The following is a 22,389-nucleotide window of genomic DNA, read 5'->3' on the forward strand; positions in this document are numbered from 1 at the left end:
CTCCTAATAACTGATACCTTTCAACATAAATCCAAAGGACAAAGCATCACAATCACGAATTCAGGAACTTCTAAAAATGTTTTTTTTTTTTGTTTTGTGTATATAAGCATTTTGCCTGCATGTATGTATGTGTCCCATGTGCATACCTGGTGCCTGCGAAGGCCAGAAGACAGCACTGGTTCCCGTGGTGAGCTGCTATGTAGGTGCTGGGAAACAAACCTGGGTCCTCTACAAGAGCAGCAAGTGCTCTTTACTGCTGAGCCCTCTCTCCAGTCCCTCAAGCACTCTTATATGTGACAGCCTGTATGAATACAGAACTTGAACCACAAACACCAGGTACTCTTACTCTAATATCCATATCCAAAGAACACTTAGGTTTATGTCCCATTAACATCATCACTTTTTATACTTTCCTTCAAAACACAGGAGGAAATGGCAGTACCTTTGATCTTGCTTCGCAGGTATTTTAGAACTTCTTGAGTTCCTTTCTGAAAGGTGGAGAGAGGCTCACTGTTAGCAAGACACACTTGAAAGTTTTGTGCATCAACAAGTACATCTAAATTTTAAATTAAAAATAAGGTGCTAAATTCTAATAGTACTTACAGCTATAATTTCTCTTCGAACGGTTCTTAGAGGATTTCCTTCTAGTGCCAGGAATTTCAAGTGAAGGTTTCCCAAAGAGCAGGGCAAACTACAGAACACATTGATTTCAGGAAAACATTACATGTAAGTCTAACTCAATCAAAAGCATGACTACAAGGTAACAGACGGCAACAATGTATCATGTAATAATCTCAAGGAAGAGCCATGAATAGACCTAAAGTTTTCCCTTCAAATGCTAAACACACAAAGAGACAGCCAGATACATTTCCAACTTCACACTGAAGCTGCTGAAGGACACACACTCTAAAGCATCTGCTCTCTCTGCCCAGTGCTCACACAGGGATGCTGACACAACCAGCCATGAACAATCTCAGCCCAATGACAAATCAGACTTCACTCAATTACAGAAGGGCACCTCCAAAAACTACAGCAAATTCCAGGCTCTCACTGTTTAAGATTCTAATTCAATGGTGCTTCACAATTTGTTTTCTCCTTCCCTGCTTTTCACACGAGCCCAAACCAACCCAGTAAACAGCCATCCAATGGAAAATGGGCACGAGAAGGCTGGCCATCTACTGACAAGCAGCCCCAGCAGCAATGAGGGTCCCATGTCATAAAGTATGGAGGGTGCCAACAGCTACCAAGGCTGGGAATCAGACCTCCTCCACCCTGTTCAAAACCTCACGTGAGCCCTTGCTATATAACCCTGAAAGTCTCATCTCCTTATGATTTCCAGGCTAATCCTTTCTAAGCATCATGCTCTGCAACTTTTCACCATTCTTTCTGTCTCACTCTGCTCTTCTCCAACTCCAACACAGTCAGCCATCAGCTACTAAAGACAACTTCTCCTGGTTCATCTCCCCTCACCTCCATCCCCTCCCCCACAATGCCACTGCAGCCTCCTCAAAGGCTTTATCACATGGCTGCCAACAAACTGGACAGAGAAATGTGACAAGTACCACTGAGCTAAACTGACAGGTCATTTTAAAGCCGGCCACCCACAAACCCCTTTCCAAAGCATCATGCTCGCTACCATCAACTGGCTGCTTTAATGGGCTCGCACTCAGGGCAGTGTCTTCATGGTGTGTGTTGGTGGCTTTGAACCAATTAAAACTGATTGTCTGGCCTAAATTCTTAGACTTCTCTACATGGACCCTATTTAGATTCCCAAAGCTGTGTGTGTACTGTTTCCTCCTGACGTATGGATCATACACAACAACTTTCATATGAAATCAAACATCCTACCTACCTACCTACCTACCTACCTACCTACCTACCTACCTACCTTGTGGGGTAAGTGTGAACGCAGACCTCCAGGGTCATGACATCTCGAGGGCAATGGATAAGCCTCTCCCTGGGAAATGTACCTTTGGATCATGGTGTCTGCCCTGCCAGGCAAGCATAACATCCTAGTTTACAGATCAGCTGCTAGAACTCAACACTGCCTGGTACTGAGCACCACCACGCTCTTGGATGTGTATGCACTAGGCAGCTAACTTGCTTCACACTAATCCTGGTCCTGTCTAGGTTCTTTAACCATAAATCCTTTTGTCACCCAAGTACTTATGTTTCTCTCAATTCCATGTTCATCATTCAAGCCCAACAGACACCCATAAAGCATTTGTTCTGTCAAAGCATGGATAATAAGCATGTGGAGATAAGCCATGCATAAAAAAGATTCAAAACAGTCCTTAAGAGTTCTGAAATGTAGCCAGGCGGTGGTGGCGCACGCCTTTAATCCCAGCACTTGGGAGGCAGAGGCAGGTGGATATCTGGGAGCTTGAGGCCAGCCTGGTCTACAAAGAGAGTTCTAGGATACCCTGAGTTACCCAGGGAAACCCTGTCTCAGAAAACCAAAAATGTATTAACATGGCTGCCAAGAAAGAAAACTAATCTTTCTCTGTACACTACTCAACACATAATAGTTGATTTTTTTAAAGAACTTACAAAAATGAATTACAGTCCAATGCAGAATGAATTCTAATTTCTGGGCATTTAATCTTTAAGCATACCTACTAATATCATTGTTGCTCAAGTCGAGCCTTTCCAAAGACTGCAGCAGGGCCATTTCCTCAGGAACAGACCGGAGCTTGTTGCCCCTCAGATCCAGCACAAGGATGGCCTGCAGGTGCTGAAGATGCTCTGCCCCTAACATTTCGATCTGGTTTTCACCTAGGTGCAACTCCTATGAAACCAGGTACAAGAAATTTCATTCAGCTTTATACTAAACAATGAAAACAAGTGTGAACACTCTTAGTTTTAAATCACTGCAACACACAGAAAAGTCAACATTGTAGTCATCATGGTATTTAGATACAACCTATTTTAAAGCTAAAATATGATGAAAGGAAAACATTTTCCTGACAATCTCAAAATAATTATTGTACAACCTGGCAGAAACATACTTTACAACACGAAAGCAGAGAAACAGTTTACTAATTTCAATTACAGAAATAAAAGTTTAAAATTAGACACAATACTGATAAAAAAAACAGTTACAAAACAAATTAACCTATTCAAAACTGTTTCCATGGTAACAAGCATGTTAGAGAATTATCACCAGAGAGCACTACATACACCGCCTTCCTAACAGAATCCAAAATTACCAGCAGAAATTTACCATAGTATTTCCATGGAATTTCCCAGCACTTTTTAAAGTTCACCATGAGTCTATTTAAAAGAAACTTTCTTGACACTAAAAGAGAACTAAGGCACAGCAAATAGAGGAGGCAGCATTAATGTTATACTCAGAGCCAGAAGATAAATTCTGGAAATGTCACTGCAACTGGGTAAACCTGAAAGGTGGCAACCTAAAGAATGAGGCCTACAGGCTGGAGAGATGGCTCAGCCGTTACAGGCTAGGCTCACAACCAAAAACATAAGAATGAGGCCTACGCCTTCCCTGATGTGCCAAGGGGCCTCCCACAGCACAGCACAGCAAAGCACCTCACCTCACAAGGCCTTTCTTCAGCCGCAAACAACTCACCACATGAAGTACTCAACCCCTACTCCTGAAAATGATTATTTCTTTTCATTACCAACAATTTATCAGCACTTTGAGAAGTATCAACAAAGAAAAATACCACTCATTGAATACTTACGACCAAAGATTAGCTACTTTTTAAAAACCTCAAATTCATACAACTTTTAGAAAACATACAGTAGTGTAACTATTAACTAAATAGTACCTTTAGTTGCCTAGAGGAAGGAAAATCAGGTAGAACACGTAATTTATTTCTCCGCAAATAAAGCAATTCCAGTGATTCCATGCTGCCCATGTCAGGAGGCACAGTCTCCAGGAGATTGGAGTCACAATCCAAATGCTTTAATCCTACAATACATATTCAAAGACAATAAAAAAATATTTTAACACAGAAAGATGTCAGACCACAATAAACATGTCACAAGAAAACTTCTGAGTCTGTTCCTATAAATATGACAATCAAATACATTCATGTGTCTTTGAACTAAATGAAATTTGATTTTTACATTTAAAGAGACATGATGTTAAATACTGCTCTCAATTACTCCTCTTTAAAAGAGCTTAGTGTAATTAGAGGCATCTAAATATGCATGCATACTTGTTGAATGAGGAAATGCGGCTTAGATAGATTTGCATTTTTATGAAAGCCTTTGACTCCTATATACTCCTTCCCACTCTTTTATCTATCCACGCTGCCTCTTCCTTTTCTGTCTTCTTTTCTGTGTCCAATTTTGTGTGTAACGTACACGTGTATGTTTACATAAAGGTACACATTTGTACATGTGAAGAACAGATGCTTCTGTTCAGTATCTTCTATCTAGGCTACCTCATTTTTTGAGACAGAACCTCAAACAATTAGACCACTTCCTGTCACCACTTCCCCTGCCCTGAGATTTCACATGTGTTCTGGGGATCCAAACTCAGAACCTCATGCTCGTATGAAAGTATTCTGCCAACTGAGCATCTCCCTAGCTCCAACATGCTTTCCCTAACACCTAAGCTAATGTGTATAACAAGATCAAACCCTGTAATTCAAGAAAGGCTTTACTTTTAGCATCTCCTGGATATTTCTTCTTCATTCATTTGTTTTTGGAGATGGTGTCTGTCCTCCCCACTATGTGGCCTAAGCTGGCTTCAGACCTGGATTCCTAAACCTCTTCTGACTGCTGGGACGGCAGGAGCAAACTGCCATTCTTGCTGCGTGCCTTTCTTCTCCATAAAAAAATGGGGGGAAGAGGGGGAGTAGTCTTTAAGGATTTCACAAGGAATTCTCTCCCTTAACTATATTATAGACTCTTCCAGTTTAAGACTGAAAATGGTTTTCAAAAAAAATTCATCCTCAACCCTTCAGTTGAACTGGAATAAACAATACACATTTTGTAACTTATTTTCCTAACTTCAAGTTGTCAATTTTAACATAATCCAAAACTACACTGATATGCCACCTTCAATTCCTTTTCATTCAGTATTTGGAGAAGCTAACCACTTTCTTTAAAAAAAAAAAAAGTTGTACTACTATTTTTAACTTCTAATAAAAGCTTATATTACTGAAAGTTTAATCCTGCCCCAGCAGTTTATCTATTACTTGACTAGAATAGTGGGCAGGGAGAGAGGGGGAGTGATAAACGGATCCACTTAAATCTAGGAAATTCTATAAACATAAGTTTATTGTAGGGGTGAGTAGACAGCTAAGCAGGTAAGAGCACTGACTGGCTGCTCTGTTCACCAGTAAGGAATAACAAGCAGATGTCCTGTGTGAAGTAGAGGGAAGCATGGCTGGGAACAGGATGTCGTATGAGCTCTGATGCTGTCTTGGCATGCTCCAGTTGTGAAAACAAAACAAAACAAAAACAAAAAGTATGCTTCTGGCTGGCTCAGCAGTAGCATCTGCCTAACACACACAAGGTTCTGAGTTTGACCTTGGCAGGAAAGAGGGAAGAGGCCAAGCTCCTTATATTGTCCTTCTGGTTACACATTGCTTAGTTCAGTGTAGCAACATTACTGAAAATGGCAAAGATAAGTAGTATCTTATGTACTGGTGTCTACAGTCAAGGCATGCCCAAAATAATAGCAGGGTTAAAGTAAAACATCAAAGACAATTTAATTCAAACTTATCTACAATCACTTGTAGAAAAATCACATCTTGACTTCTTTCATAAAACAGAGACTTAAAAATATGAACAACTGCACCATGTAATCCAGCAATAGGGAGGTGGAAACAGGAAGATCAAGAAGTCTGAGGCTAGCCTGAGTTACATGAGAGAGCATACTTCAAAATCGTCATCAATTTCTCAATATGTAATTTATAATTTTATTTCCTCCAAAAAGTCTCACAGATTATTAGCAAAAAAAAAAAAAAACCCACAAACAACAACAACAACAAAAAAACTAGCTTTGGCAGTCTACAATGAGTGGTGTGGTGCAGTCATGAACCCAGAAACACTAACCCCTTTTCTGCCTTTATACAAAAAAGGTTTTACATTCCAAATTAAGAGCTTTGGGATAGTCAAGAATACAAATACAGAGGCACCAAAGTGTACTTGTGCCCTTTAATGCTATCTCTGCAACACGATCAAGAGCACTAACTTTTTATATTTCATTATTTTTTAAAAGAGGATTAACAACCTAGGCAATCAGGCAAAACGGGATTCCTACTTGAAATCACTACTTCCAAGCCTCTGGGAAGCTACAGCTGTGTCCCCAAACGTCACAGGTGGAGTCAGCTGAGAAGGAAGGGATGGTGAATAAACACACTAAGATAGCACGAAGCAGAATCTTCATCGGTTTCCCAGTGCGTCCTTCTCCTCTACCCCCATCCACACTTTCATTCTGTCATAGGCCTACTTGTCTTCTGGTGGTCATTATTTAGGCAGGAGAAAATCTTATTAACTATCATTTGCATTTACAATAATAAAAAATTAACTACTTCTCTATAATTATCTTATTATTTTTCTAAAAGAAAGTTGCATTAACCTTGAATTCATACAGTATTTAATATGGAGATTTACTTTGCATTCTGCTTATTTCGGCTGGCAAAGTCTTCAGCTGGTTACTGGAAAGGTTGAGTCGCAGCAGACTGGACAGCAAAGCAAAGCCAGCAGGCACAGTTGCAAGACGATTGTTTGAAAGATCCTTTAAAAAGAGAACAGAATGAATCTATAAATGAGCAGATAGCAGTAAACAGATACACATGAAAGCAATTTCAGAGTTAAGAATGAATTTATGATAACTTCAGAGGAGCAGGTATTTTCAGTGTCAGCCACGGTCTCATAGACCAGGATTCATTCAAACGCTCCTCTTCAACACCTGCAGGTCTACTATGTGTCCATCAAAGTCATGGGCAGGAATTAAAAGCAGCTCTTACTTCAGAAGAATTTTAAATGACAGTGTTTACTGATCCCAAGTCATACCTCTCACTATGCAACCTTCTGCAGTAGAACATGGGATACAAAAGAAGGTAAGAGAAATCTGGAAGTTAAAGGGTTAATTAAGGATATGGAAGGGGCATGGAGAAGCAGAGAGAATGGGGGGTGGGTTCAACAAAACTAGGGTGTGTGAAAAATCCTTACCAAAAACAAAACAAAACAGAACAAAATCCCAGTACTGTGTAAGTGAACTGGTCAAGAGCTCATACTGTTCTTGCAGAGGACCTGACTTTGGGTTCCAGTACCCATGTTAGGCAGCTCTCAACCTGTTGGGGAAGTCCTGTTATTTGCCTGTTATTTGTCAATAAAGTACTGTTGAGCCTATAGGAATCTAGATAGGTGGGGCTAGGAGTCCAGGAGGATTCTGGGAAGGAGAAACACAAGAGAGTCAACATGTAACGCCATGGGGGTAGGAAGCCTGGAACTATTCTCCGGTAAGAAACATACTTAGATTAACAATCATGGGGTAATTGCTTAAAGCAGAGCTAGCCAGTAAGAGACAAGCAAGGCCAACAGCTTCATAATTAATACAGCGTCTTGTGTGATTATTTGGGGACTAGAATGTGGCAGAGCCCAGGCGGCTGGCGGGGGATATACCAAAGCGGCTAGCAAAGGAAAAAGCTTCTCTTAACATCAACCACCTATAACTATAAGTCCAGGTGATCCAATGCCCTCTTCTGGCCCCCACAGGCACCCACTTGCATGCACATACCCATATGCATACATACATATATACATACATACATACAATTAAGAATAAAACCATATATGTTGGTGTGTGTGTGTGTGTGTGTGTGTGAGAGAGAGAGAGAGAGAGGGGGAGGGAGGGAGGGAGGGAGGGAGGGAGGGAGAGAGAGAGAGAGAGAGGGAGAGAGAGAGAAATTTAAAGAAAAGGGCGTTTTAGCACAGGGTGCCTTGCAATGGTAGACATTGATGCCTCCAGAAGACATGGGTCATTAAAAAAAAAATCTCAGTACCAGGCGTAGCTTACCTCCTGTAGGTAGAGATCTCATGTACCTGTAGCATTGACCACACCTATTTGTGGGTGGTCACAGGTACTTGGGGGGAGGCAGAGATAAAGGTCAAGGAAGGAGGGGTCACGCTCTCTCTTGGGGTTTCGGTGGAGTTCCAAGAGCAGCAGAGCTCTGACGTCAGTTCTTAGCCTCTCATGTAACTTCTCTCTCTCTAATGAAGTATCATATGACTTCCCTTCCCTGAATACTTGGTGTGGTTCAGTGTCCCTCCTCAACTTCCCTATGAGTTATTAGTCAGGGCAGTCTCAAAGGTCCCCAAAGGAGCACATGCTATTGTCATTGCTTTTGGCTGTCCACCATAACTAGATGGTAAGACCCTATTGCTGAACACATCATACATTGGTTGCAGGGCAAAGATAATCTGGATTGAATAGGAAACTTCCTCCACATTGGCTAGCTTTCAGAATGCTAGAAGGTGCAGCTATTGGGGACTGAAAGGATACAATGAGCTTACCCAGCATTGGACCCTGCACGCTGCAATACTGACCTGCTAGGCAAGATGTACCTACAGTGGTGGCTTGACTGTCATGAGGGTAACGACAGTTTTATGCTTGGATATGAGGCCTGCTCCATGGAAGAGAATTCTTGCTGCCATTGTAAACATGGTCAAATGCCCAAGGCTGTGAGGTAGGGGAACTTACTGCTGTGGTTTTGCTGAACGGCCACACTGCTATGCTGCCTTCTAAATGTTTATAATCATAGGTAAGTGCTACTCTCGACTAGACAGGCTTCTTGCAGTGGGCAGCAGTTAATGCGAACACAACTAGTCTAAGTGCTGAGAAAAATGCGTGCTCAGCCCTGAATCAGACATACACAGCATTCGTTCAAAGCTCAGGAGCACTGAGGAAGAAGTGGGCAGATTAGATGTGAGAGCTGGGGGATGAGGAGGAAAGACTGTTTTCTGAACACGGCGCAGCCACGCAACTCACAGCAGCTGTGGTCGCCTGCACATGATCAAGCCAACATTCCAACAGGTAGCACTAACTGGACTCCCGAGTTACACAAAAGAAAGAGAGGAAAGGAAATACAAATGTGGGGGCATAAGATGGGAGTGTCTAGGAAGTAAAAAAGTTGGGGTGTGTATGATTAGGATACATTGTATACATGTGAAAAAATTTCCAAGAATATAGATGGTATTCTCAAAAAATAAAATTGGAAGTCAGGTTGAAGGGCATTTGGGAACTCTACTGTATTTTTACAGTCTTTGCATAATCCCAAAAAGTATTCCAAAATGACCTAATTATTGACAATGAAGAGTTCCTAACAAAGGAATTAAGAATTTCTAAAACCATGTGAAGAACTCAAATTATTTTTATAAAACTCCTTCTAACTTCTAAACAGTATTAAGATGCCAAATATTTAATTATTACATCAGAACACTTGAGCTGGAGGGTTGGTTCAGCAGTTAAGAGAACTTGCTGCTCTTGAAAAGGACACAGGTTCTATTTCCAGTACCCAAATAGCAGCTCACAACTCCCTGTACATAGTTTCTGCAGGCACCAGGCACACAAGTGGTACATACCAAACACCTACAGCAAATTTTTAAAAGCAAATATGATATAGAAACTGATATGTATTTATGTCAAGCCATTCTTTCAACAAATTTTTACTTAGTACTGTTGTGTTAAGTAAGTTCTACTTAATGTCAGGAAATATCAGCCTAAATGATTACAGGTGTTTATATTTTAATCTGTTTTGATGTATTTCCCACATTGAAATTTTATTTAATATTGAACATGTAAGAAAAAAATCTCAATTGGAATATCCTTTCATTATACAAACAACTTCTGGCAACACATTAAGTAGAAAAAAAACTTCACTTATTACAAGGTATCTTTTTAACTTCCACCTCTAAATGATGATCTTTATTTAAGAAAAGCAAAATAAAAAAACAACTTTTGGAACTAGAGAAACAGCTCAACAGTCAAGAGAGCAAGCTAGCTGCTGTTCAGAAGACCCAATTCAATTCCCAGCACCCACAACCACCTGTAACTTCAGCTTCAAGGACTCCAACACTTTCCACACCTGCATAAATATGGCACACGCTCACACAAAAATCCACACATGAACAAAAATATACTTAAAAATTTTTCTATAAACTTACAAAATTAAAATTTTTACATGAAAATCTGATGGCTCCCTCCTTTCTTTCATTTTATCTATAAACACCTTTTACTTCCCAAACCTTACTTCCAATCTGATCAGATTGAAAGACAATTTTTAATTTTAAACACAAGCACAAATGACAGATATATGAAGGTATACAGAATACTTAAACACTCAGAAATAACATCTCCATTAGTAAGAAATAAGACTTGAGACTAAAATGATAAATCAGTTTTCTAAAACATGCCAGTTCAAGAACAAGAGCCCAGTATGAAAGTGAGAGCACTTATATGGACTGGAGCCTCTCAGTGAGAGAACCGAACCTTTCAGCTCACACATCTCATGGTAGAGTCTCATCCTGTTGTAAAGGAGAAAACAGGAATGTGCTTTGGAGGGAAACGGACATCTTTAAATTTTAATTTCATTCTTTTTCAGTTGCATGGCTTGGGGCAAATTTCCTATTGTTGGATAAGCCTCGGTTTCCTACTGTATTAAGGGTCTGACCTACTTAACTTGCCATCTATAAAGCCAAAACAAATTGTCTATGGCTTTTATTCTTAAAATAATTAAAACAATACTGTACTGACTTATGGCTGACTCTCATTAAGGAAGATGAAACAGACAGCATGGAAGCTTTGCCAGAAAAGGTGCCAATAAGAAGACTGGAGTAAACTAAGCATTGAAGAGATTGGAATATGCAGGGCAGTGGGGCCATTGGGTAACATAGAAAGTATAATATAGAGAAGACAGGAAAAAAGAACTTTGAAGACTGCTTTCCTCTATTCTGTTAAGGTATAAAACCTCTGGGATAGGGACTGGATGAACTGTTAAGAACTCTGAATGTTCTTGGAGAAGGCTCAGGTTTGGTTTCCAGCACCTACAACTCTCTGTAACTCCAGTTATGCGCTGGTATCCAGAAGAGAGTGTTGGATGCTCTGGAACTGAAGTTATGAAGATCTGATGCCCTCTTCCAAAAAGAAAAGAAAAAAAGAAAGAAAAGGAAAAGAAAGGAAAGGAAAGAAGAGTCTCTGAATAATAAAATTATGTTGACTGTTTCTGTTCCAAACTCCATGCCTTAAGTATAACTTAACCTTCATTTGATAACACAGAAAAACTGTTAGTAATTCAACAATCTAATTAAAATAATTTCTGGTAAGCTACTCATAAAATCTGTCTGTGTCCTACAATTTGAATCATACATTTATTTCTTCAGCCTAGTAAAAAGTCTTCCCAGCAGCCTCAAATCATGGAGAAATCAAAGAATCACCACTTACTAAATCTTCTAAGCTGGAAAGGTGCTCAAAGCCTTCGGGTATACACGTCAGTTCATTGTGCTGGAGGTGCAGCACCTTCAGGTTTTTTAAACTTGTAATTTCTTCTGGAAGCATGTTCAGTCTGTTATGGCTATTAGGTAAGAAAACAAATGTTGAGTGACTTGGTAGACTATGTAAGAAACATTTACCAAAGGCATTTTTTGTCAACTAACCACGTGGAATCATTGTAACAATCAAATGTTGCTATCTGTCCAAGTGTTTATCAAGATTCACATCTCCAAAATATACTCTTCAGCAGCAATCTAAGTCAACAAAGCTACGATTTGAAAGAAAACCAGCAACGAATAATTTGTAAACTTTTGGTTGCTTGCTTATAATCTGCTTATTTAACATGAGATGAGAAAGGGACCTATTGGGCTCTTAAATTTTTATGTTGTTCCTGAAAATAAGTTCACATACACATTACAACTGTGTGTGTGTGTGTGTATTCATATTCTTCCAATATTCATTTATTTTTATGTGCATAGGTGTTATACTCCATGTACGTCTGTGTGTCTGGTGTGCACCAAGGCAAGAAGAGTGTTGGCTACCCTGAAACTGGAGTTGTGGATAGATGTGAGCTGCCTTTGGAAACTGAACCCAGATCCTCCAGAAGAGTACACAATGTTCTTAACTGTTGACCCATTTCTCCAGCCCCTGAAGCTGTATATGATATGAAGGTTGGGTTTTAATTTCACATTCAAAACAAAAACTCTTATTTCTACTTTCAGGTCTGGCAGCTTTGGCTACACTCAATTTGACTCTATATTTGCTTGACCTTTATAGGTGAACTCTTCTGATGTAAAAACACTAGTAAAGACAATACACTTCCTAGTAGTTAAGAGATAAATGAGGCTTTGGTACAGTGACTTAGTTGGTTAAAGCACCTGTCTAGTAAACAGAAGATCATGGTTTCAAAAGCCAGCTGTGCTTTTGTACAGCATAAAATTAGTGCACTTTTCTGTGTTTTAAACTGGAGTTAACCTTTACCAATTTCAAGGCATGGTGGTGCACACCTTTAATCCCAGTAAAGATTTGATGCTGGGGTAGGATCTGGAATCTTGTAGGTGTTCCTCCCACTGGGCCACACTACAGCCCCAGATGGCTTTCTATGTGAAGAGGGGTTTCGGGGTCAGACCACTCTAACTGCAATCCTAGAAACAGGTGCACACTTTACCTGACATTAAGTTTCTGAAGATTGTCCAGCTCTCTTATAGCTGAAGGAAGAGACGTCAGCTGGTTATCATGTATCTAAAATGATTACAAAACAAAGTCAACACTCTCACAATATTTGAGCTTTCCCATGGGACAAAATTATTCACTAAACCCGTTCCTCAAACTCAGTGGCAATGTGTGAGGTGATTAGTAATCTGCTGCTCAGAGACTGTGAAGTAACAAGTTATTCATTTAAACATTACCAAAATGAAGAGACAAACACAAATTTGACCTGAGTAGGCTTTCAGAAAACTCAAGAGGCAGAACGCTGGCAGCAGTGCTCTGAGGTCTGCTCATGTCACACACAGAATAGACGTGAGCAGGCAGAAGAGCTTTACGTTCTCACAGATTCATACTGTCTTTACAGTAGAAAGAACCTCAGAGTACAAGGTTCTTTGTTATTTTACAGACAAAACACCTCCAAGAAGGACACTACTTATAGCCATCATTTCCACACGGACAAGTACACTAAAAGTCTATAGATTCTGGAATAAATTCTTTATACTTCACTTATCACATGATAGGACAACTTACACTACAGAACAGACTCAATTAAAAACAAAAAATTCAGTTGAACGGTTTCAGTCTGAGGGCAAGTTCCAAAACAAGAATGCTAAAGGTCTCTGAGTCCTATACTTGCTTTAGTGATTAGAATAAAAAGGCAACAAGGAAAAAAATGAGAAGCCAAGTACCAGTTCTATTTGCACACACTGACTCATTTAATCCCAGGACCAACACCTGGCCTGTGGACATGGAGACACAGAGCCAACCTTCCGAGTCAGACTGTCATTTATCTTGCATTCTACAAGCTCAGCAAGGAAGGTTTCCCATTTAGCAAAGCATACGTTTAGCGACTCCATTTCACCTAAATTGAGTCTTTTCAACTAAGATAACCATAATTATAGTCAACTTACATCAAGGACAGTGAGGGCAGGCAAGAGTCGGAGGTCATCAGAGAGAGACTGAAGTTTATTGCTGGAAATGATGAGTTTGGTCAGATCTGTCTGCTCCCACCATCGTTCAGTAGAACTGAATGAAAGATTCTGATTAGCTTCCTCAGGAACATCCACATTTATTCTCCAAACACATTGAGGGACTATCTCCATCACCACCACATTAGAGAGAAAAGGGAAAAAAGATAAAAATGAAGTGAACACTAAGAGACACACTCATTGAATACTCAGCTTACTAAGAGACCCAAGCAACTTTCAGGACCTGAGGGGACAGCTCAGTGGGTATATTAGTTACTTTCCTATTTCTGTGATAAAACACTATGACCAAGGCAGCTTATTAAAAAAGTGTTTAATCTCGGGTATGGTTTCAGACGGTCAGAGTTCATGATGGTGAAGTAAATGAGAGCTTGAATCCTGAGCCGCAGCCATGAGGCAGAGAAAGGCACACTGGGAATGCAGGAGTCTTTTGAAACCTCTGAGCCCATCATCAGTGACACACCTTCTCTAACAAGGCTGTATCTCATAAGCTCTACCAACTGAGGACCAAGCATTCAAACATGAGTTCATGGGTGACATGCTCATTCAAACCATCACAATGGGTAAGTGCATTTGTTGTCAAGCCTGGCCATGGAAGTGTGAACCCCAGAACATACATGGTGGAGAAAAACCAACTCCTGCAAGTTTCCCCTGACTTGCCTCTAAGTGTGCAGATAAATAAATAAATGTAAAAAAAGAAGTATTTAAATTCCAATAAACCAAACATAAATTACACAGTGTAAATTTATTTTATGGGGGGGGGTACAAAGAAACAACAATAAAAAAACAGACTGCAATGTGCATTTTACACGAGACGCTGAGTTTGATCCCTAGCACTGAAAACAAAATAGAACACTAAAGTCTCCTAACAACTCTGTGAGACGGGTGCTGTTGCTATCCCCATTTTGTGGGTGAGAAGAGTGAGGCATCAAGAAAATGAATCCGGGGTTCAACAGATGTCAGCTCTGCCCTCTAAACCCCGTGGAGCCACTTCCCATTATGAAAGGTATCTGACCCTGGCACCACTCTCCATTTTACCAGACACAATGCTGTTTCTCACCCACTGCACACAGCTGCTACTCTACCGGGGTAACTCCTGTAATTTAGTGAGTGCAACTGTCACTATGAAGCGGGAGCTCCACTAGAGTGCTCGCCTCCGAGCAGGCCCTGGGTTCTGTTCCTAGTACTGCTGGAATCTTCAGGAAGAAGATTAACAGGGGGTAGCAAAACTGCTTCTTCACCCGTGTAGCCTATCCGTATGAAGACCCTTCCCACCTTCCCACCCAGACAAAGGCAGAGCTACAGGTAGGCTGCCACAGACCTGGAATGCCACTCAAGGCAATCTCTGATCATTACCAGAGACTCCCCAGTGGGATGGTGGAATGGAGGTTTGCCTCTGTATGAGCCAGTAAAGGAGAGTCAAAATAAGGAAAATAGATTCTAGCCCCACAGAGACAAACAGAAGGAAAGTTTTGGAAAAATTCAAACATGGAGCAGAAAGTTGTTCCATCATCTCATCTTTTTTTTTTAATGCAAGTTTGTTTGGAAGGATTTTTACTATGCTGTATCTTAATTTTGTGTGTTTGTTATTCTTCCCGAAACACATTAATCTAACTTGTTATGCTTTTTTTTTCCCCACTTGGGAGAAATATTCCTGTGCTGGCCAGTTTTAAGTCAAATTGACACAAGCTAGAGTTGCTGGAGAGGAGAGTCTGTTGAAAAAATGCTTCATCAAGGTTTAGCTATAGACAGGCCTGTAGGGTATTTTTCTTAATTAGAGATGGATGTGGCAGGGCCCAGCTCATTGTAGGTGGGGTCACCCCTGGGCAGGTTGTCCTGGGTTCTGTAAGAAAACAGGCTTAGCAAGCCACGAGGAGCAAGCAGTAAGCAGCACCCCTCCATGTCTTCAGCATCAGCTCTTGCCTCTAGCTTCCTCCCCTTTCCTCTCCAACTTCCTTTTGGTCATGGTGTTTCCTCACAGCAATAGCAACCCTAACTACAACAACCAGTGACGGTATATTAGTGGGCAATAACTGATTTTCAATGTACGTATATCTTTATGGCTTCGTGGTTTTGGAATCACAGCAGTCTGTTTCTTCCTTGATGAGTGGTATTGGAGACTCAGCCTTCAAGAACAGTCTCTTCAATATAAAGACACTCTTCAAAACTGCAGACTAGATATCCAAACCAACAGATGGGCAAATGCAACACACACACACACACACACACACACACACACACACACGAAAAGCAAGGAAATACAACCCTTCAAAAATTGCAACTGATACTGAAATATCACAGATACTGAAATAGGCAAAATGACAACTGAAACTTTAAAATTTTCTGGTAGGAAATTATAAATAAATCAAAAGATACAAACAAGCAGATAATTTCAATCTAGGCCTTAGAGAAGAAAGTCAGCTAAACAGATGAGAACATTAACAATATGAATGGAAAAGTTAGCAACATTGAAAAAATTAACAGTGGATATTTAGATTGAGATAAAAAAAATGAATTAGCGTAGTCAAGACAATCCCCACAGACCCACCCACAGGCCCACCTGTGCTGACTCTAGAAAAATAGTTTCCTATTATTGTGCCGGTGCAGTGCAGGGAGGCTTCTCTACAGTGGTATTGGTCTTTTTTTTTTTTAAATCAACTATCGACTGACTGTCTTCATCCTGAAACTATCTCAACCCAACAAACCAGTACCTCATCTTCAATTCAAATTCCCTCAGATACTCAGGATATGGATAGAACCAAAATACAATACAAATGGCTGCTAAGCCAATTCCCAACACAGCCCTTAATTCCCTATGAAACCAAGAGGCAGACCTCCGCTTTCTGCATTTCTGTCAGCATTCTTATCTTACAGCTTCCCGTAAAGAACGGCCCATTAAGCTGTGCCCACAGCATTCAGTGCCTTTTTCCTAGACTTACGTCCAAAGCCTTCTACATCCCAGCCATAAAACAGTTCAAATGTCATAGGAACCACAGCAATGACTCTACTTTTAGGGTACCAATTTCTGTCCTAGACTTCCTTCCAGATGCTGTGTTAAAAATACCATAACAACCCCCCCCCCCGCCCCATTCGAGAAGTTTATTTTAGCTCACAATTTCATTTGCAGGCCATCACTGCAAGTAAGTCAAGGCGGAATTAACTTGTAACAGCTAGTCAAAGTAACTTGCAAGACAGGCATATCATATTCGAGAACAGAGGGAGACGTGAATCAAGACATGCACACAATATATATATATATATACGTATATGCATATATATATGTATATATATTCACCATATATATGTATATATATGTATTCACCTCACTCTTATACAGTCCAAGACCCAAATCAGGGACTGGTTCAGCCTACAGTGGGTTAGGTTTTCCTACACCAACTATCAATCAAGATGGGTCTTCACAGACAAGCCGACAAAACAGGATCTAGAAAATCCCTCACTGATGGTTATCAAGTTGACACAACTAGTCATCACATTCAACAAGCATTTTGGGGGGGGGGGCTTGGTCTGCCTTATGGATACACAAGTGCGCTGTTAGAAGCAACGTAGGAGATTCTAAATCTATGCGAGTAGAAAAAAATATTACAGAAAGAATGCCTTACTTCTCATTCCCCCCTCCCACTGCCCCTGACCACTCCTACCAAACACTCACACCGCAAAGGTAAGTATAACTAGAGAAGTACGCAGAACTGTGCCTTTGTCGGTCAGTTCCACGGGTCTCTCAAGAACGTTCTCAAAAAAATCATACACCCTGCAGCTCCCCCACCCCCAACTAAGGCGTGTATCCCGCGTTCTGTCAACAGTCCGCGTCAGTAAGGGCGGCAGTCCTAGCGGATGCTCTCCCAGGAGACGCCAGCGCCGGTGGGTGCCCGGGGGACCCGGCCAGAGGAGGAGGAGGAGTAGGAGGAGGCTGGCGCGCTACCTCACCTTCCCCGAGGTTCCTTCCCGCCAAGTTGAGCTGCCCGCTGCTCCTCGCCGCCTTCAGCAGGCCCTGAGGAACTGAGGGGCCACCGTCCTTGCCCTCTCTGTGAAACCCGGCACGAGGGTCAAACCGGGGGGCTCTCAGCGGGCGCGACATCATTCAAAAAACCTCAGCCCGGAAGCCCCGGCCCGGCCCAGCCCGGCCCCGGGGGCGGGGCAGTGACATCAAAACAGCGCGCCAAGGCCGGTTCGCCCCGCCCCTTCCGGCTCTCCGTGCCCTTTGCTGCGCGCGCGCTGATGTCGTCACCGCCAGCTCCCGGGGCCGTCGGACCGACGAGCTCTTCCGTTGCCCTCAGCAGCCTCGCACTAAGGAGAAACTTTTTTCGGGTAAGCGCGTCTCACGGGGCCGAGGGTGCCCTCCGGGTGGCGTGGGGCTGAGGGTGGCGGCGGGAGGGGGGGAGGTCCTACGCGGCGCGGCCGGGGACGGAGTGCGCTGCCCACCGGCGGTGCGTCAGAACGTGGCGCCGACGAAACCCGAGGCGCCGCCCGGCCCGGCCCGGCCCGGCCCAACCCGGGGCGGCCTGCGGCCCTGGGCGGCCCTGGGTGGCGGGCTTGAGGGATGCCGGGTTCAGCAAAGCGGTTGTCTCGAGTGGATGGATAGGCAGCGCAGGACGGCGAGAGGCACGAAGCTGGTGCAGACGTGCGCCGGGCGGCCCGCTCGAAGCTTCTAGACCCACCTGATGCCGCTGAGCGCCACCCCTCCCCACCCCATCCCCGCTTGCGAAGCTCACGTCTCACTTATCGCTGCATAAGACTTTTTTTTTTTTTAAGACGTCATCTCCCGACGGTGGAAATCTTTTAAGCATTTAACTTTGGTTGGAAACGCAAGAGTTTGGTTCAGTAAAGAGACGTTCGCTGCTGAGTTCCCCCCCATCCGTCCCGGGTGTTTACGATATCCTGATTTCCTCGCCTGCGGAAGAGTGGGACGCCCGGGGGGGGGGTGTAGCTCCACCCAGGAGGGTACCGTGCTTTGGCTCACCGTGGGCAAGGCCGTGGGTTCCACGTCCAGCACCGCACCCGATCTCTTTGTCTGATCTTGGCTGTAGTATTACAACATTCCTCTCAACTTCGGGGTCTGTGTGTGTGTTTTGAGTGCGCGTGTAGGTTTTTTTTTTCTTTTTTTACGTGCGGTAGTTGGTTACCCCCTGGAGGTCAGAGAACAACTTGAGGGGGGTCTGTTCTTTTTTAGACCAAGTGGGTCCTATAGCTTGGCGGTAAACATCTTTACCTGCTGAGATCTGACGAGGGCGCGGACTTTTTTTCAATGGGTCTGGGGTCGTTAAGAGATTTCACCACTCCGACCATTAATAATCCCCCCCCCTTTGGTTTTACGAGACAGGGTTTCTCTGTATTGTTTTAGCTGTCGGTCCAGCCCAGCCTCGAACTCAACAGAGATCCGCCTGCCTCTGCCTCCCGAGGGCTGGGATTAAAGGCGTGCGCCACCGCCGCCCGGCCATTAATAACTTTTAACAGGAGACATTAATAGAGGTAATGGCGCTAGGTGTACACCGGGTTCTCGAGAATCCGGAACGCAGCGCCCAGCCTCCTCAGTCAGGGGTTTATAAAGGCAAAGAGTACGCAGTTACAATTTGTTCTTCCTGCGAGCAGAAGGTCCTCTCGTGGAAAACAAGCTTGTTTCGAGAAGTAGAAACGGCAGTGTAAAAAAAAAAAAAATTAAACCCTTAATAGCCCTTAACACTAATTTTGCTGTATAGTTCCCTTAAGCACAGAGATTTTAATTTTTTATTTTAATTCTTTTGATTTTTCGAGACAGGGTTTCTCTGTGAAGCTTTGTAGACTAGATTGGCAGCGAACTCACAGAGATCCTCCTGCCTCTACCTCCCGAGTGCTGGGATTAAATCGGGCACCATCCCCCCACCCCTGAGATTTTAAGTTTTTAAACATAGCCATCAACATAATGTTAGCCGTCACAGAAATTGTATTTGTTTGTTTATTTATTTAATGTGTGGGGTGCTCACTTCTTTGTCCTAAGAAGGCATCAGAGTGTGAGCCGCCATGGGAGTGCAGGTTTCCACCCTCAGTGCTCTGAAAAGACACTAACCGCCGGGCCATCTCTCCAGCCCCGAACTTTTTCTTTCCTTCTTTTAAATGTAAAGAGCATATGCAAAAAAAAAAAAAAAAGTCTCCGTAACTCTTGTCATTCTACTGAGGACAATTGAATGGTATTAGTTGAAAGGTACACTTGGGGTGGTCCGACAATTCTGCATCACTTGGGCAGTTCACCTGAATGTATTTGTGTGTGTGTGTAACAGAATCTCACTATGTAGCCCTAGCTAGCCTGGAACTTGAAGAAATACACTTTGCCTGTCAAGTGCCAAGATCAAAACTGTGCCACCACAACCAACATATTTATATGTCAATAGATATGAAGTGACATAAAGATTTAACTAATATAAGTTCATAATACATTGTGTATTATGCTTATATAGCATGAGGAGAATGAAGAAGTGGTAGTCAAAATTCTTGCCGTTGGGAAAATTGTGTATTGTTAATTGATGGAAACCGGAAGTTAATCCATGAATTGACCTTGTTTATAAAATGTCTATGGCTATAGGCTTGAGAACTAGCCCTTTGAGTTATGAATCTTGAATTGCTTGAAGACTGATGCATTTAAAATTAAACACCTAGTCCTTTTTCAGTGGTGGCATTTAAATCAGAGTACTTGCTGGTTTTAAAATATGGGAGCAACTGGAAGGCTCTTGTTGCTCTTCCAGAAGACCCTGTTGAGTTCACAGCACCCACCTGAACACCTCACAGTTGCCTTCTGCCAGGACCTGCACATGCATGGTGCACATAAACATAAATAAAACATTTTTTAAAGTAGACATCCTGCATTATTGAAGTAGTACAAAAACCTGGGGCTGCAGTTCAGTGATAGGGCACTTGCATGTCCTGCAGAGGCTTTTGGTTCTATCGTCAGCTCCTTGGAATAGGAAGGAGTCCTCTGTCCAGTTAAGTAGGCACACCTGCCTTTTGTTATAGAAGTGTTGGCTGTGATGCCGGGTGGTGGTGGCTCACGCCTTTAATCCCAGCACTCGGGAGGCAGAGGCAGGAGGATCGCTGTGAGTTCGAGGCCAGGCTGGACCGACAGCCTCCAAAACAATACAGAGAAACCCTCTCTCGTAAAAACCAAAAAAAAAAAAAAAAAGAAGTGTTGGCTGTGGTTTGTTATATGCATTTTTATTTAATGTCTTAATAGAAGAAACCAAAAATTAGCTATTAGGTCATCCAAAAATGCTACTTTGTTGCATGACAGAAAGTAAGACCTATTATCAAATAAAGATAGAGTAATCTGTCCTTATGGTTAAAATTTAATCATACATTTTCTAAGATGGCTCTATCACTCATGAAAATTTACATATATATTAGACTTTTCTCAAAGATGAAAGTTACAATTGATGGTTTATTGAAATAAGTAGTTTCAATTATAGTAAGAGAAAAGGACATAAATTTGTGCAGATTTTTCAGACACTTGTTTGCAAAAATTCAAGCAAGCATAGAGAACTTGCTTTGCAGACATTTCTCAGTTTACTTTTATGAAAAATAAGCTATCCCTCCAGCCCGTTGGTGTCTTTTTATGATTATAACATCTGGCTTCTCATGTGTAGAGCATGTGTAGTGTGTTTATTCCCACAATTTCAAATGTAGCTTTGACTTGTATTTTGTTATTGTTGTTGAAATTGTGGCCAGCTTGGCTTTGATGAAGAAATTGTGTTGTGTTTGAGATTTTCTGCTTGTTTATTTATTGCTTCTCTCAATGCTTGTGAATGATAAAACAGTTACACTGCTCTAAGACAGTCATCGTGATTCGAATATATGGTCTAATCTTCTCTATCTTCAATACTAAGCAATTCTAGTCCACTACCATATGGGAAATGCTATTTTCATTTCCTTTAATTAAAAAAAGTTTTTTTAGTTTGTCCTTTTCTCTTGAAGAAAAGTGGAAGAGTTCGTGACATTTTTAAAAATCTCAAATACTTGTTTTTTTTATTTTTATTGTTATTTTTTCATCCTGAGGAAAGGAAAGGAAGAAATGGTGGTGATGAGCCAGCACAACTTGTACCATTTAAGTAACACCCATTTGTTACTCTGAAAACATTTCCTCTAATTCCCAAAGATTATTGCTCCCAACTATTAACAGACAGTATGGTATTTATTCTGTCTTTTCCCTCTAAGGTTAATATTTTATGACTTAAAATATTGGTCTTTATATCAGTTGTATGTAAGAGTGGTATAAATTTTGGCAGTGGTTTTAAATTAATGAAATAATGTAGAGGTAGATTTAGGCCACTATCTTATACACATACAAAACTGCTACAGAGCTATAATGTTGAAAAGGGGTTTTTACCCATGATCCACTGTTTATAATCAGACTGCGTATTGCCCCTGGAAACAATTTTATTGAGTTGGATTCAGTTTAGAACTTCTTGTACTTTAAAAAGACACAAGTAAATGTTTATAAATGGCAACTAACTTTCCAATATGAGCAGAGAAGTCCTATTGCTTCTTATTGTTTAGTAAGACATGATATGTTCTTTGAGATATTTAGCATCAATTTAAGTTGATAAACAAAAAGGTATAAATAATGTGATGGTTCATTGGTAATCTCAACCAATCAGTGTTAATTTAAGCTTTAGTAATCAAATATCTGCACGTTCTAGTCATCCTTGTAGTTTGACAAATGATGATTCATGGGGACCC

General features: G+C 41.6%; 2 protein-coding genes across 5 annotated transcripts in view; one reads left to right on the top strand and one right to left on the bottom strand.

Moving 5' to 3' along the window:
- Lrrc40 (leucine rich repeat containing 40) overlaps positions 1–17,828 on the bottom strand; it is a 36,986-nt gene extending 19,158 nt beyond the window's left edge. The window contains exons 1-9 of the mRNA XM_005083470.4: positions 17,614–17,828; positions 13,594–13,775; positions 12,642–12,715; positions 11,426–11,555; positions 6,595–6,718; positions 3,792–3,934; positions 2,616–2,788; positions 604–691; positions 443–488 (exon numbers count right to left, since the gene is read on the bottom strand). Of these exons, the coding sequence (XP_005083527.1) occupies positions 443–488; positions 604–691; positions 2,616–2,788; positions 3,792–3,934; positions 6,595–6,718; positions 11,426–11,555; positions 12,642–12,715; positions 13,594–13,775; positions 17,614–17,767 (1,114 nt within the window). The 5' untranslated portion in view covers positions 17,768–17,828. The remainder of the gene's footprint in view (positions 1–442; positions 489–603; positions 692–2,615; positions 2,789–3,791; positions 3,935–6,594; positions 6,719–11,425; positions 11,556–12,641; positions 12,716–13,593; positions 13,776–17,613) is intronic.
- A 22-nt stretch (positions 17,829–17,850) lies between these two features.
- Srsf11 (serine and arginine rich splicing factor 11) overlaps positions 17,851–22,389 on the top strand; it is a 29,161-nt gene continuing 24,622 nt past the window's right edge. For 3 of the 4 annotated variants that reach the window (XM_013123107.3, XM_005083471.4, XM_005083472.4), the window contains exon 1: positions 17,852–17,994. In XM_013123107.3, coding sequence (XP_012978561.1) covers positions 17,905–17,994 — 90 coding nt within the window. In that variant the 5' untranslated portion in view covers positions 17,852–17,904. Of the gene's footprint in view, positions 17,995–22,389 lie in introns of all 4 variants that reach the window. The other variant, XM_013123108.3, reaches the window with a different exon arrangement.

This window comes from Mesocricetus auratus, unplaced genomic scaffold (genome assembly GCF_017639785.1).
Source record: "Mesocricetus auratus isolate SY011 unplaced genomic scaffold, BCM_Maur_2.0 Super-Scaffold_100009, whole genome shotgun sequence".
NCBI lineage: Eukaryota > Metazoa > Chordata > Mammalia > Rodentia > Cricetidae > Mesocricetus > Mesocricetus auratus.